At 37.7% G+C, this 17,394-nt stretch overlaps 1 protein-coding gene across 20 annotated transcripts in view; it reads right to left on the bottom strand.

Annotated features, from left to right (window-relative positions):
* The window catches only part of MYT1L (myelin transcription factor 1 like), a 394,424-nt gene that overhangs the window by 118,038 nt on the left and 258,992 nt on the right, over window positions 1-17,394 (bottom strand). For 14 of the 20 annotated variants that reach the window (XM_038397032.2, XM_043510302.1, XM_043510301.1 and 11 more), the window contains 2 exons: window positions 12,662-13,029; window positions 9,133-9,228 (listed from right to left, as the gene is read on the bottom strand). In XM_038397032.2, coding sequence (XP_038252960.1) covers window positions 9,133-9,228; window positions 12,662-13,029 — 464 coding nt within the window. The remainder of the gene's footprint in view (window positions 1-9,132; window positions 9,229-12,661; window positions 13,030-17,394) is intronic. The other 6 variants (XM_043510306.1, XM_043510307.1, XM_043510308.1 and 3 more) reach the window with 2 other exon arrangements.

The raw sequence follows: 17,394 nt of genomic DNA, 5'->3' as shown, positions 1-17,394 counted from the left end.
AGGGAGCTGTGACTGAGGCTGCTTCTCATCTTCTACTGATTTCACTTCTCCTAGGCTTCCTGGAAGGAGCAATGGGCTGGGTAGAATAGGGGAGCCATTCTGTGGCATTCCCTGGGTTCAGACAGAGCCAGATGAGTGTGTACTGGTTTCCTGCTCTAACTCAGGCTCCCATTGTCCACCAGGGAAGCTGGTGATGAAGCAGCAAAATCTGCTCTCCAAGCCCTGCAATACAGCAGGGGAGCTGCAGCACAGAATGAAGAGCAGCTACTCACAGATGTAGTTCACAGCAGAGCTGCTCTTGGGGCTGTGGTGTAGACCACTCAGGAATCAGAGACCTCCCTACCTTCTCCCTACAGCAGCAGGCCTCAGGCTGAGGTGAGAAATCTGCTAGGTTTTTTTCCCTCTGTTTCCATCCTCTCGTTGAGTTCAGTGGTTGGGGAACTGGGGAGATAAATATTCTATGTGTAAGAGTAACAGACTTTGTCTAATTTAGAAGCTTTATCTTAGGATATGGATCTTGTTTCACTTTTCCCCACCACATCATTTTTTCAGGTGCTGGCTTCAGCATCTACATCCCTTTAGTTTCCTCAGTTAGGTGATGAAGAAGGCTGAGCAATGATATTGTGAGCTGAAGAAAGGGAGGGACCATCTCTGGGTGATTGGGTTCATTGGTGCTTGTGATAGAGAGTATGGGGAAACAAAGCAGTAGATTCTGTAGATTGACATCTGTGGTTAGATTATTGTTATCTGTGGCATCATCATGGAAGGGTAGGACACCAATTAGTAGAGACTCTACTCTTCAATTCATGTCATTTAGTCCACGGCCAGTGACTTAGTCTATCAATGTGCCTGCTACCATAGAACACTGGATCCTCTTCTGTTTTCAGCCATTGACAAAGAAGCCCCTAAGCATACTCTGCCTATTTTCCATCCCCACAGTTGTATAGTATTACCTTTAACACCCTGAGCAGGGCAGTGGCAGACATGCCCAGAGACCAGATCAGCCTCAGGATGTATAAACATTTATGGTATGGTATTGGTAGCGGTGTAGAAAACTTTCTTCTTTCTACTACTGTACACACAAAGTTATTTCCAGCAGGATTGTTCCAAGTGGCTGTCCTCCTTGTATATCCTCAGTGGCTCCGCTTGGAAACTGACAGATTTTTCATATTGTGAGGAATTTCCCACCTGCTGTGCAGCTCTGCATTGGACTGACTGTCCTGGTCAGAAAGGATTTGTGTCGAGGGAGGACAATTGCAATGACTTCCCTGGAAAAATTTGGGTCAGGTTCTTCATGCTGTAATCTTGTCAACTGACTGGCCTCTAATCTGCCATCCTTGGGAAGATTATCCTGAAGGTTGTGGCAAGGCAATTTTGGTGTCACATGGATTCCTTCATCCTGTTAGTCTGGTTTTAGTATGTCATGGAGGCTGTGCTGGTCTTACTGGCTGAGGATTTCCTTCTGTCAGTGGGTAATAATCAGGAGTCTATGTGGATCCTTTTAGATATGAGAGTATTTGACACTGTTGAGTGTGAAGTTTGGCTACTTTGCCTGCAGTTACTAGACGGGGAAGACAATAGAGTCTTTGTGACTTCTAGGGGTTGTTGAAATTTACATTACTTGGGATACCCTTGAAAACTTGAAGCTGAAGCTTAGTTACCTGAAACCATGCCTGTCCTGCAATAACTGTGGCAGTGGTTTAGGTCAAGCACCACAGCTAATTTCATGGACCCTACATTTAAATCTGGTTGCTAGTAGTAAAACAATCGCAACCGAGGGCGTTTCTTTCTGGAACTCATTTTCCTAGGATATCAAACAGAACTAGAATCTATTGAACTTTAGAGTACAGTACAAACCATTCTCTTTTCTGATGCATGTCTTTGAGGGGATGATGGAATAGTGGAAGGGTTTGTTTGTTTTAAGGTAATTTCCTTTTCTTTTTGATCATTGGAAAAGGGTATTGCAATGGTATTCATTAAATTTTGATTATGTGCCCTGAGACATCAGAAAGTAGATCATCAATCAAGTAAATAAAGTAAAATAAATAATTAAATAAGTACAATAGCTAGATTTCCATTATATATATGCAGTCTTAGCTTATAATGTGCACATTACATTTTTCTGATTTATTCTGTGAGTCTGTTCCTACTCTCACAATGGCGCAAACCATGGTTGCTATAATGAAGTTCAGAGGAGTTACACCAACATAAAACTAGTGATGAGATCAGAATCGCTTGTTCTAAATCCACCTGAGATCATGTTTGCTCTTTTGCTGCAAGTATGCTGCAGATAAGTCACATTAAAATCACTTTACAATTTTTTTCACTCTGTTATTTGTCCATTTTTTAAGATTATTTTTGGGCTCTAGTCTCATTACTTTAAATTTCTCTACACGGAAGTGCTTGGACTACTTATCAGCTAATAGAACTAATCTACCCATTATTAATTTGTTTACTCTAACACTTTGCATTTGCTGCTGTACTATGCTTTACGACTTTCTAAATAAATTTATTAAGTGGAAGAGTATCAAATTCTTCCCTAAAACTCAGATAAATCAGGTACATTGTTTCACCACAATCTCTACATTGATATACATTACTTAAAACAAGTGACCTCAAGCAAGGCACATATTTGCCAGGACAGTTATCTTTTTATAAATACATGATGATCGTTCCTAATTATGTATCTCTAAATGACAAGTAAATTTGGCTTACCGCTGTTTTTAATATTTTTCTCACAAATGAAGCCATGTTTACTGAGTCCATGGTGTACTGATCAGAGGTAGATAAACCTAACAAAGAGTCATGAAAACTTGCGTGGGTTTTTCAAAAGTACTCAGTGAGTCTAATTTTGCTTCCCGTTGAGTCACTGGGGATAAAACTTCCCTTAGTTTCAATGAGAGCAGAGTTACAGCAACACTGTAAATCAAACACTTAATCAAAATTAAGAAAACCAATAAAATAGAACCCAAATATCTGGAGATCTCAAGAGACAAAAGAAATCTTTAGGCAGACGGTTGAGAAAAACAGGGACCATGAGTGTAGCCTTCAAACCCTGCTGGCTAACTTACCTAGTTATAGACAACTAGCCAGCTAACTCAAGACCAGCTGGTGGGGCAATAGGAGGTGGCAGAAGCAATAGCCCAGTGCTTGCACAAAGTCTTTATGCACAAGTCAGACTTTAATACATAAGACCATAGTGAATTCTTTGGGCCTGATTCTCTACTGCTCTACATTTTGTGTAGTCAGGTACACCGGTGAAAAGGGAGTGTGAAATGCTCCCAAATCAGATGGTGCTGCAAAGTAGTGGAGAAAAAGACATAAATAGTTCAGCAGGTGTTTAGGCACTGAAGTCAAATCTTGGGGGGACATTATCTGGTGAAAACTGATAGTAGACTTAACTAGAGTGCCAATAATTTAGGTCTGACTGTACTAAATCATGGATGCGTTAATCCCCCAAAATAATACCTACATCAAACAATGCCACCAGCACAGGAAAAGAGTGGTGATATGATAAACAGATATTAGTCATTTAATGCACTACTTGAAGGTGCACACATACTGCGGCGATGAGGGTCATATAAAAACCTATAGAATAGAATAGAATAGAATAGAATAGAATAGAATAGAATATCCACAGAGATGTATGTGAGTATGGACATGTTACCTACCCATGCTTCTGACCAACCTTTCTCCTGCCACTAAACCCATCTTCCTTTCCTTCCACTCTAACCATGTCACTTTCCTCTTATTCCTTTGCTATCCTCCTGTTGCCTTTCACACCAAGTTCAAGCTTTCCATCCTTACTTTCAGGGCCCTGCATAATGCTACTCCTGTCTACATCTCTGCTTTCTTATCTTCCTAATACTCTGCTGTAACTGGCAAATGACCCAGGACCCTGATTCCCTTACCCTCTGTCTGCAATCCTCCCAGCCTGACCTCCTAATCATTCCTTTGGTATCAGTATTTTTCTTCATACTCATTCCCATTTTCCTCTTTACACTTGGAAGTTGCTCACTCTCCTTGTATAACAAAAGTTCTCCTCCCCTTTCTTCAAATAAATCCCCTTAAAACATTCACTTCCATGCAGACTTTCAACAATAGTCCCCTAAAGAGAAAACAGATGATTAAAAATACTAGCAACAACACTATGTCACGTCCAGATTGTATCTCATCTAGCATTTTGTGTTTGAAATGTAACATCTGTAAGTTCCTTGGGGCATGGACAGTGATATGCAAACGGACTGTACTCATCAGATATTAAAAATCAATAATGTTTTAAATCTATTGATTGCTTTATCTACTAAATCCTGTGGTTCCACCTCTCTTCTCAATGTTCTAGTAATAATTATTGGTCATTTTGTATTCCACTTGCTACTTTGTTAAATTCTTCTGGTGCTTAATTATCTGAGGGTAGGGCTGTATTCATTATACTGTAGTGGGAGGAGAAATGACAATCAACTCTCAATCTGAAGCCTGTCTTTAAAACTGAATGACTGTTTTAATTATTGCAGCCAATGCCAAGATAGGTAGGGGGCTTCTCTATAAAGATTTTAGTCCAGTGCTTTGCTGAATGTCCAAGAAGCTGTTTAGCAAATGTTTCTCAGTTATACAGCACTTTTTTGTAACATTAGGGATATGGTAGAACTGCAAATTTGATACATGGGACCATAATATAAATCAGAAGGAATAATCAATGCAGTGTGTATAATGCTTAAAAGTATATGTAATAAACAAAGAGCTCCCATCTCATCCACTATATGGAAAAATAATGAAAATCTTGATTTCACAATCAATGCTTTTTTGTATATGGGGCAGGCCAGGCCAAATACAGCTCTTTGAAGTTGATGACATCAGTGGAGTTACTTCAGCTTTACAACAGCAAAACTGAAAACAGACATGATGTCCCATGGTTCTGTACTTACCTAGCCATTTTCAAGCACAGTTTTTGAGATTAGGATTGTCAAAGCTATGGATTCTAGTTTAATGTGATCAGCTCACATGATCAGTTCATGTCAAATAAGGCTTAATGCTGTCATAAATTAGCTAGCATGAGGTTTCTCACACAGATGTTTCAAAACACTACCACTATATAATCTCTAGAACAGATTCTTTAAAAAATTCATCAAACAAACAAACAAACAAATATTAACCACTTTTGGCACCAGGTATTATTTATATATGTAATATAGGGGACAGGATAAAAATAACAAAAATTAATATCCATATTTTCTGTAGCAGCCTACATATACCCATTGATTCAGGGAATTTTAATAACCAAGGTTACCAAAACCAGCTTGATTTCTCTGATCCTTTGAATAGTCCTCTCTAATTACCACTTTTATATTCTTAACCCAACTTCTTGTTTCTTTGCTAACATTAGAGTTCTCTGTCTTTTGCTGACTGAACTGGCAAGCTGGCTGGCTGACTAATTCTAGCTCCTGTAGATTCACAGACCGTCTGTAACCTAAATTAATTAATTCAAGTGAATGTACCTCTTAAGATATAAAAGTATTGTCTCATGTGCAGTACAGGTGACAGAAGAATGCAATTTAATTGTTCTGGAACCCATTGCACAAAGAAGACAATGCTCCTATAATAACAGTTACTCATGATTATATAAATATATTTATTATAGATTGGTGCTTTTGTGTCACAGGATAATTTTCTCAGGTTTTTTTTTTCAGTTTAGTAATAACCCCTGGTGGAACTGTTATAGTGGAAAATTTCAGGAAGAAATATAAAATCCTCACTAGCCAAACAGAAACTTTCACTTTTTTGGATGAAATCCTTCTGGATTGTTCATTCAAAATTCCAGTAGGATACATGCTGTAACTCCAATGGGTGCATTTTGTGAGTAAAATGAGCACCATTTGGCCCTCTTAGAGCTGCATGAACCAAGAGTCTTAGCAAAAGAGATCAAATTAGAATCTTTAATATTGACTTGCTGGTGAGCAGAATTTCCATGCATGCTTTTGGAACCACTAAATGCAAATGTCAAGAGACACTCATGTAGGCTATATACTCTCTACCTATACTGCTACAAATCCTTGAGAGCTTAATTTTGTTTTCTCCATCTTGGAACTTCTGGCTCTAGAAAACAATGGAATTCACAGGGATAATGGATATTAAAAGTTCATTCTTATACACCATGTGAAAACCTTCCCTTATGTGCTATCTTTCGGATGTGAGACTTTCAAGGACAACATCAGGTCCTTGCAGTACCCATGCAGAGGACAGGTATTTCATTTTATTCACTAAGTTTTAGACTGAGCTTTTAGGCACATCCCTGTGTAAGCAATGGTGCATAGCTGTGTGACAAAGTGGGGATCACTGGTAAGAAACTGTGTTTCAAAGAGTCACAATAGATATCAGAGTACACTCCTAATACTACAATATTTTCCCTTTGAATTCCTCCCCAAATTCCACTTTGCTCCAGGAGGGAGTAATTTAATATACTGCTCTGCTGCCCAACATGGGGAGGAGGTGGAGTCAAGGATACACTCTGCATTTGTTCACAGGTAAAGGAAAGTGAGAGGAAATATTGGATGAACAACGCCTCGGATTGCCCCTGCTTCTGGAACCACAATCTGTGAGTGTCCTATATGACTGTGTCCCAGCTCCCCTGGCACAGTTGCAAAGAAATAGATTGCAGTGAAGCCCAAAGGTAATTCGTCATTACTCAGTGAGGCCAATGCCTTGTTTTCAATTAAGATTCTGGGCAACAGTCAGCAAGTTACAAAACAAGTGCTAATACAACCAAAACAAGTATATTCACTGATAAAACAGATTCAAAACAAAATTAAATCAACTGTTAAGCAGTTTTGGTGTGAACACTTACAGTAATACTCTCAAGTCTCTTATCCAGACTTCAAATTTAATTATTAATATTGCATAGTCTGTCCTAACTCCATTTGCAGAACTACAGCTGATGTCAATGGAAGTTCTCTGTGTATATATTTACAGAAGTGATCCAGTATTTGGATTATCAAAGGTGAATGCTTTCCTTATATTGTACAAAGCTGTAACTAGACTGTTTAGTTTTGAAGGACCAGAAGATCTTGTGCCTGCATCTGATGTTTTGAGACACTAAGTATGTAAAGTCTGAACTCAGTAAGATACTTAGCCACATTCCCAATTTTAAGCAAGTGAATTAAAGCCAATAGACCTGATCACATGCTTAAAGTTGGGCATATGTTTAAGCACCTTGCTTAATCAGGGTCTGAAAGAATTGCTACCGAACTGTGTTATGCATTTACAGACAGAACAGTCTCTATTTAACATTTCTTAAAGAGGAGGAGGGGAAGGAGGATGTGACAGACACAAAATCACTTTACATAAATGTAATTCCACTGACTTAAGTGGAGTTATTCCTAATTTATACTGATGTAAGTGAGCTCAGAATCAGGTCCAGTCTCACAGGAGCACCGGAAGAAAAAGTACAACATGTGAAGAATACAGTTAACAAGTGATACTGTTTAAGAGTACCAAATGGTAACCACCTTAACCAGATAGTATTGGAGCAAATGAAAGCCTATCTAGCAGCAAATTTGTTTTTAAACAAAAAAAAGCAGAGTAAGCATGATAAATATATCTGGCCCAATTCCACAAGACCTAGAAGTATCCAGAGGGAATCTACTAGCTAGCTTTTCTCTAAACCCTATGTTTTAAGGCTTGTGCATTCCTGCTCTGAGCTACTTGTCTTTTTAAAAATCACATTATTTCCAGGTGAATTTGGCTGGGGAAGAGTAATTCTGACCAGAGTAATACTAACTCAAATGACACAAACTACTAAAAATGAAAAAATTGAGCAATCTCTACATTTACACAGGCCTAGTTTGGTAGGAATGATACATCTGGTACAAAAAGAAAGACATCAGTAGCATACAGTAGCATAACCTGATCACCTTTGCATCTCTGAAAACTAGAGATGAAAGGCAATATTAACATTTTGTATCAACAAACATCAATCAAGGGACTGCAGTAAGGTCTTCTGGTCATTGCTGTTAGGTCCCCCCCCCATTATACTGTTGGTGGCAACATACCCCCATCACAGTATTCTCCACCTTCTTTTATAAAGGAGATGAAAATATAGTGCAACACACATGAATAGAAGAGTACACCAGCATATTCTGAAGGATTGCTTCCCCTTCTGTGTATTAAATCCTCTCTGATCCTGGAAAATGCATTCCTTTCCATTTATTGTCCTTAGCAGTGAACAGCTGTTTCCTGGCCTCTTCATTTAAGGCTGTCATTTCTTTGGTTAGATGTTTTGCATATATGGGACACCACAACAGGTGCCTAGCTTTTTTGCTCCGATTAATATTGAATGCTTTACTGCGTTCACCAAATGTGTGACTGCTTTTTTGCCAATAGTTTGAATAAATGATTAAATAAGTGATTGATGGTAGGAAGATTGGACAGGCCATCTCTCTGGTAAAGACCTGTTTATTTCATTGTTTCAGAGACTTAGAGATTCTTAAGTTGCAAGGACAGTGGGGATCTGTGTTCTACCACAATTTCCTCAGTACTGATCCTTTCATCTTTAGATTGGTGTTTGTGTCTCCTTTTGCTTAGAAGGACATGCATAATCAGTCAGAGAAGCAAGCTGATGAAGGGATCAGGAAGATAAAGGCGGGCACTATCAAAGTTAAACTCTAAACTAATAGGTGGATTTCAAGACAACAGGTATCTATGTACCAATAGCCTAGTGTGTGCTAGTGGGGAAAGGGCCAAATTTCACCAGAGTATTAAAAAACAGTAGTCCAATTTGTAGAAGTGAGAAAAAGATGAAGCATTTCCTCTCTGAATTTCCAAGTAATAGTCTGTAATGCAAAGATTTATATTCAGTTTCCTTGAATATGCTGCAATTGTGCCTTGCAGTTATGCAAACATTATGTGGTACCTTGTACAGGTATACTGTATATGCTACTGTGAATTTGAAGGAATTAATGTGATATAAAAGGGAGTATTTATCAAATCTATACATCCTGACCATTCACCTTTTACTAAACTGCAATAAATCTTTTGTAGCATGATCATGTGAAATGGATTAGACTTGATCAATGTATTAAATTTACTTAGATCTAGAATTAGCCTGACTCCTCCTGACCCTGAGGGATTATGAAATACCTGGAGTACAAGCCATCTTGAATGTCTTCATGTGATATAGGCTAAATGGTGCCTTGGAACATCCGTTCCTGGAGCTCCTCCAACGGAGATTTCTTTCTATAATAGAAAAGCTTTGTGAAACAGTCTTTGGGAACCAGCTATCTGAAGTGATCTCTTCTCAGAAGGAGAAATACCTTAGTTTGCCTTGTAAAGCAAATGTGCCCTAAGTATTTGACTCCAGAGATTTTCAGCAATAACCACCAAAGTGAAGGAGTACTCCCTAAAAGTGGGCTTTATCTTACTATCTTACTGACAGCCTTCCCATGTGGATTGGAATTTACAGGTTAGGTTATCTTGACAAGGGTCACCTGTCTGCTTTGTCTTTTGGGGATGTGAAAGAAATTGGAAATTTTTGTTTTTCCTTTCATAGTGGTAGTACTGTACGTAAGGGCTTTTCAGGCCTGTGCTACTCTTTGATTGGATATATCCCTGTCCTTCAAAGAGATTCATTACATTTAATGGAAGGTTAAAATGAATGTTGTGGCCATTGAAAGGGCATTTTAAGCATTAATATTAGTACAAGTGATTATATACTGAGGTATGAGAAAAGGATTTGGGATCTAGCTCCAAAAAGTCTTTGGTTCTCTTAAATTGGTATTTTGAGATTTGTAAGAGTGTTGCTTTAGGATGCTTCTGTGTCTTCCAAGTCCTTTATTATATCAAAGGTTTGGGCCTAAGGATGGGATTTTCTAAAGGGCCTAAATGATTTCAGAGCCCAAGTCTGATCATCATTCAGTAAGAATTATGTTCCTAAATCAGTTAGGCCCTTTTGAAAATTTCAACCTAAATTCAGTTTTCTGTTACACGGGAGTAACTCCAGAGTCATTACAATTAGTTCTTTGGGGGGTGTCTCTGGATTTATCCCCATATAATAAGAAACTTAATTTGGATGTAGGAAATTATATAATACATTGCTTTATGTTTCTCATACTTGTTGACTCAGAGATCATATTCCCATCTAATAGAATTTTCCTAGCAAAACTGTCTGAGATATTAATTGTCCTGTCCATTAAGACTAGGTTTGGTTATGAAACTTTGCACAATTTCTATAATCTCGTAAAAATACAGCACCACTGACAAAAACTTTTATGAGAACTGCAGAGACACCTTTATCTCCACTATAAGTTCTACTCTTAGTTTCTAATTGTAATTATGCTGACTGTGCGCATATTGTGATTTTCCCAGAACAGGCTCTTAATGATTCACTTTAAGGGAGTTCTAAAAATATAAGCAGGGAATTCCAGTAAATGATGAAAGATTCCTGTATTATGAGCAATGGAAGGAGAAGACATTTTAGGTTCTTGGTCAAAAACTATATAAAATAAATTATCCCAAAAATCTGTTTAATTAAATCTCTTCTGGACCTCTCAAAACAACAAACTATGGCTATCATCTCAAATCTAGGTCTGCTCACTCTTGACTTAGAGAAAAAGACTTCTTATTATCTTCATCATTAAGCTAGTAACTCTATCTCATGAATCAACTGTGCTGTAACTAGCATCACCTCTATAATAATATGCTGATTTCAAAAAGGTCATAAAATTAATTTGCCCTGAATTAATTTGCCCTGAATAATTCCACTGTTAAGCCCCCTGTTTTATTAGACTTTCTTTTCTGCATTCCCAGTATTTTACAGAGAAATACTTTTTCTTTTATCTAGGAAACTACATATTACCCCTGAACTAACACGAGATCCCCTGGGTAGCTGACCTGTTTGACTTTTCATCTCTTCTAATATGATGTTTAGCTAATAAAGGTACTACTGCAAAACTCCTAACTTGCAGTTCTTAATTCGAGCCTACTCACAGAGAAAAAACAGCTAAGAAACAATAGCAGCCACTAAAGTTGTTGATTAGGATCACTAATTGTACGTGCAGCAGAGCTGGACATAAGTAAAGCACCATGTTCCATAATATCTGTACCAGTAAACCTAATACGAAGCTTGGCAAAAGGAAGTTTCTTTAGCTCCTGAGTCTTTTTTCCCCCTTAAATCATTTTTGATAGTGTAGATTCATTATTTTCCACCTGGGCCCAAAACCATTGCAACAGCTCCACTATGATCCAGTTGCCAAGATGTTCAGTTGCCATTACCTCTTAAGAAAGAACTGCTAGAGTTCCTATGCAATCCAACAGGATAGCAATTGCAGTCACACACCTGCCTGAGCTCAGATAGACTATCCTTACAGGTTCTGAAACAACAGAGTCCTTTGCATAAGGAAATGGCCTCCCCTGGCATCAAACTCCTTCAGAACTTTCAAGCTTGGCTACCTTGTTTTTGATAGTTTTGGTAGGCAAATTAAAAGTGAATGAGGAAATGCTGTGGGTTGAGGCATCTGCAAAAAAATGCTTATAGCCATCTGTAAGCCACATAGTTGTCTGAATGAAAAGAGTACTTTCTAAATCTTTTTTCTAAACCTGATCTAACAGAATGCTGAAACAAAAGTCAGACAACTTTCATACCTGGCACCTAAGAGGAATCTGACTGAGGAGCGCTGAAAACTTTTCTTATATTTTTATTGGTTAGAAAGGTGAATCTACTCAACCAAAAACATGTTCCCTGGAAATGGGAACAAAATACTTTTTAAATAGCTCATTAATCTTTGCACGATTCTTCATTTTCATCCCAGTACATTATAATGTAATTAATGGAGGGATTTTGAGGTAAGCAGAGAGCTATCATACATTTTGAAAAATATGCTTACACAGAGTCCACAATCCCAGTAAAAAGAAAAGTCAATGGATTAACCACACTGCTACTAAATTAGCTGGGCTACTAATTAATATCTGTATATGTAAAAGGCATTGAATGTTCGGTACTGTATTCAGAAAATATAGTTTTAGAAGGACTTTCTTTGTGTAAACCTGTCACTTTCCATAGTTTTAATAAAATCAACTAAAGTACACAACATCCAAGTCTCAAAGAACCAAAGTATGTGATAACATTGCATTCTGATATTGTTTGTCTAAAAGAAAGTTCAGGGCCAAATTTTCAAAGGGAAGAGATCCACTTGTGCTCACGAAAAAAACCACCTGCAAACACATGACCGCTTATCTGAGCACTATTAGGTAGGCACCACTATTAGGTAGGCAGATTCAGTAAATGCACAAGCAAATGATGAGAACAGGAATTTGCAGTTAACCATTTGCTTGTACCTTTACCCAGTTTTTGCATGCATACCTAGCAATTGCATGCATTAATCCAGTTAGACATTTCCGCAGGCATTTTTTGGCACACACACTCTTCTGTATTTGAAAATTTGACACCTAGTGGCATCAAAAATATTTGGAAGACAGTCATTAAAATAGATGTTAAAAGAACACTTTTAACAAAGAAAATGGGGTACATTTTCAGCAAGGCACAGGGAGATTTAGCTGCATGACTTCCATTAGTTTTAATGAGAGCTGCACAGCTAAATACCTGGACACCACACTGAAAGATTAACACATAATACACACAATGTTTATTTTTTACTAATACTCTTATTATTACCACGTTCTTCCTCCTCCTCCTCCTCTTCCTCCTCTTCTTCTTCTTCCTCCTCCTCTTCCTCCACATCTTCTGCTTCCTCTTCATCCTCCTCTTCTTCCTCTTCAATCTCTTCCTCTTCTCGATCTATTTCTTCATCCTCCTCCTCCTCATCACCTTGCTCTTCATTGTCATCAGAATACTCATCCTCCTCTTCCTCTTCCTCTTCTTCCTCCTCCTTTTCATCCATCTCCTCTGTTCCATCAGTTTCATAACACTCATCTACTGAAGAGTTGTCTGTTTTAACCACAAAGGGTTTTCTTTTGGGAGCAGGTTCTTGGGATTGCTTATCTTGTGTTTTTCTTTTTTTTGCCAAAGGACAGCCATAAACACTATTCAGAAAAATAAAAGACTTATGTTATTACTCTGTCTGGCAGTTCTCCTCTGCAGGTCAGATTGTGCAAAGTGTTATGTCATTTAATCAGGTTTTATAATTATTTACTACATTAATTGCTTTCCTTAAAATGTACATTTTTGAAAAAAAAAAACCCACTTTGCTTAGGCAATAATGACCAAAGGGGAAGGCCCTTCCAAACCCTCACGGCGTTTAGTCAGTCATTAACTGTCTGGAAATGCTATACCCAGGGGTCATCACTGCAATTATGAAGCTAATAAGAATTTTTTTCCCTCTCCCCTCCTCACTCCCCCTGCACTGTGTTATCTCTGCTTCATGTAGAACTTTGTTCCATGGTGGATGCATTTTTTTTAATTTATAGCAAATAATTTTTTCTTTGCAATTATTGATCAGTACTATAAGGAGTGGGATAGCAGTCCTTCAGATCTTTAAACTATTCAGTGAGATTTTGATCAGTTACAACTGGAATCTGCTCCTGCAACATTTGAAGCTAAGAGTAGGTCTGGACCCTTACATATAGATAACAATAATAATAATAATAAATTGTTCTTCAATTATTGGACTAGATGACCTTCTGGGGTCCCTTCCAACCCTGATATTCTATGATTCTATGATTCTATTCACTTTACCTCTCCATTATGTGCCATGAAGGCGCATAAAAAGCAAAACAAACAAAAATTGGCAGAACTACTTTTAGAAGGTCTCAAATATTCAAGTTAAAATGTATCCATACAAATCCTATAATATTTTCTGAAAACACCAGTGCTAAAGTCAGACTTATCTGAAATTGGGTATCATTTGTTCTCTGATCACCTAAGCTATAGGCATAACAACATTATAGGAGAGAAGAGGATAATGCTACTTTTCTGTAGGGCTGTCCACCTATCTGTCCAACTTAATGTTTTCCCCATAATTTCTGGTCTAATATGATCTCCATTGAGAGAGTTCTGTTGCACACATTGAATTACCCTCTGCGTAAAGAAGTTTCACTTGAACTTCCTTATTGTCTGAACTTAACTGCAGCTCAAGCCACATTGTTTTTGAATATCTGCGCTTAATTTCCTCTTTCACAATCAATTTTCCTACCTTTCCTCACAGTTACAAACCACTGAGACACTCTATCATTTTCGTAGCCACCTGACACCTTTTGGAGTTCTATCAATAGCCTTTTAAAACATGGGGCCCCTCCTGGTGCTCAATACTCCAGATGTCGTCTGGATGGTGCCATCGTGGTCACCTCTGATTTGAACTATATTCCATTATCACAGTTTGTCATTTGCTTCCCTGATGATTTTAAGTTTCTGTCCATACTCATCCTCCATATCATTCATACTGTTAGTACTATATCTTTCTTCAGTGCGAGTTCCCTTAATACCATATTCTTCAAGATTCTGATTCTTATTTTTAAAGCTGTCAGTGGGCTACACCCTGACTAGCTCCAGGACTGAGTCTCTCTCTCGCTCTTTTCATAACCCTCTTAGAATATTATAATCAACAGCCAGATCTCAGGTAAAACACTCAGGGGTGAAGGGCTGAAGCAGGTCCTCATCTGTGAAAATCTCAGCCATTGGAGTAAAGTGAGCTTGAGTTTTGTCACATTTAGAATGCAATGCAGAGCTCACCTCTTTTTTCCACACTGTCCACAATAAAAAAGGCTGCTAAATACTTGCAAAGCCATCTCACCCAAACCTAGTTCTCCTAGAAGTCACTGGGAAGGAGCAGAGAATATGGTCCTAGTCAGACTATACTAATGTTCCTTTTAATTTTTGGATTTGGCAATTAAAGGCCATTGTGATTGACACATTAGAAATCAATTATGGGTAAAGGTAGGGCAACCTAATTGCCAATCATAATCCTATTTACCAATTTCAACCTTGTCTATATTTTTCTACACTACATTTCAAGGCACCTAAGAACCCATGACATTTCTTCTAGGCCCAGTCCCACTAACCTGCAATTGAAATCAGTGGGAGTTAGATGCCTTATTTGATTAGGTGCTTTTTGTAAATACCACTAGGTTCCTATCTGCATGTTTAGACATGTACATTGCTTTGTAAATCTAGCTGCATGTCTTTTCTCTCTCTCTCTCTGTGTGCTCAGTATGCTCGACCTGAAAGGTACTGGCCACTCTAGCCCCAATCCAGGCGAGCTCATAAGCAATTAATTGAATTAATGGAACTTCTCACAGGATTCAAGTTAAGTGTGTATTAAGTATTTGATGGATTGGGACCAGAGTACCCAGTACCATGTAGGATTGACAATACAGTCAGTCTCCCAAGAAAATTAACCATGTATGTTTACCATGACCACCTTCAACCAGTTTACATCAATCCAAACTATTTGGTCCTTGGTCAACATCTAGAATCCATTCTTGACTTTGTTTGGATATTAAACCCTAAAAGTCTGGAATTGCCTTGATTCTTCTTATGAACCCTTTAAAAATATGGTCTTTCATTGACTCCTCTGTAGTTTTCAGGTATATCTTAAGTTCAGTGGGAATTAAAAAAAATCATTTCTCTCTTTAAGAATCCTGTGAGACAGGCCATCAGACCTGGAACTTTCTTTCTATTTACCTGCCCTAATTTCTTCTCTTTCTTTGTTTTATCTATTCTTGTATTACCCTTAGTTTCATTAACTGTTCATATCTGCCTCCAAGACATTCCTATCTCTTTCTGGCATTTTTCCCTCATTACCTCTAGTAAATACACTGAGGAAAAGAAAGCATTTTGCTTCCCAGCAATCTCTGCCTTATATGTCACTAAGTTCCTCTCACAGTCAGATAAGGAGACTTCAGTCTCTTTCATTGACCTCCTGGTCCTCATATATCTGTAACACCTGTTATTGTTTATCCCCATACCTTCTGCAATGATTGTTCCATTTTCAATTTTGGCTTCTGTGATCATTGTCTTAGCTGCTTATTTTTTAGACTTGTGTATACCCTCTCATAGCCATGATCCTATATATTTATGTCTTGTTTGCTTTTCTATTTTATTGCTCCCTGTATTCCCCATGTCATCTATATTTGTTTCTCTTCAACCACCCACCTACCTCCACCACCCCACCTCACACCCCACACATGCACACTTCCGCTGTATTTGTTTTCAATAGTATACCTATATGTTGGGCTTCCTGCAGTTTCCCTCTGAATACTCCCCATTTCCTTTCTGAGTCCCTCGCACTCATTTTAGTTTCTCAGGCTCTTTTCGTAACAACCCCTATAGAAAAGTCCTGTACAACTTACTCGGGCTGAAACCAGTAGGGATATAGAAAAATGTATTAGGGTTCAAAAGAAAGTATGTAAAAAAATCTATATTTAATAGAGGATGGTAGCTTTTCTATGGTTTTTGAACAATCTTACGTAACTACCTGATGGTTCAAAAACATATAGTATTCTTGTTCTCTATTAAATGCTATAGGACTTCTCATTGTTAAATATGCATTTTGATCCCCAAATTCACATCTTATTTCTAAGTCATCCCACTACTTTTACCTTTTTAACCATGTCTTATGTTTCATTAAAGATATTACTGATTGATGTTCCCTACGCCCCAACTTGTTGCATCATATATCACATGTCCACCAGCATGCTATCTGAATAGATTCTTTCTTTAGTATAGAGTGTCCTATTTTGTGCGCTCCATGCTGCAGTTCTAACTCAAGCAAAGAACTCATTGACTTCAGAAGCAAGAAGTTAAGATGCAATTTCAGGCTCTGTAGTTGAATAATATTCTACATTGCTTTTTCTTCTTTGTATTAGCACTTTAAAAATATTGGATCTGAGTTTAACAAACTTAAAAATTATCCCCAACAACACTGCCCTCCTCTTTTCACATGACATTTTAATTTCAGTTAAAGTATAGTCTTTGGTGGATATTTAGGTACCTTAGCAGGTTAGGTACCTAACTCTTATCATGGCAATGGGAATTATGCACCTAACTTGCTCTTGAAAATCCTATTAGGTGCCCATCTACATTTTAGGTATGTGACCTAAAGTCACCACTTTCTCAACTATGTCAACTTCAGTACTTGAATACTAAAATATAGTAAACTCATCCATCAAATTATTAATCTCTACAACTCTGGCTGCATCCCATGTATTTCACAATTCCTTACAATCTATTTTTCTGGTGCAATGAATCAAATTCTTTTAAACAGGAAGCACAGTTCACGTACATATTATCAAATAATGTCATCTTTACTCCATTTTGCTTTCTTTCAGTTGAAAATAAAGTATTAAGTAGAGAGCTGCTGACTTTCTAAAATAACATATATGTACATTACTATTTTAATTTGATGAAAACAGTTAATTTGCTAAAAAGATGCCAGCTTCACAAATATAAAT

Source organism: Dermochelys coriacea, chromosome 3 (genome assembly GCF_009764565.3).
Source record: "Dermochelys coriacea isolate rDerCor1 chromosome 3, rDerCor1.pri.v4, whole genome shotgun sequence".
Classification (NCBI taxonomy): domain Eukaryota; kingdom Metazoa; phylum Chordata; order Testudines; family Dermochelyidae; genus Dermochelys; species Dermochelys coriacea.
The sequence above is the reverse complement of the archived record's forward strand: the minus strand, read 5'-3'. Positions and strand labels throughout refer to the sequence as shown.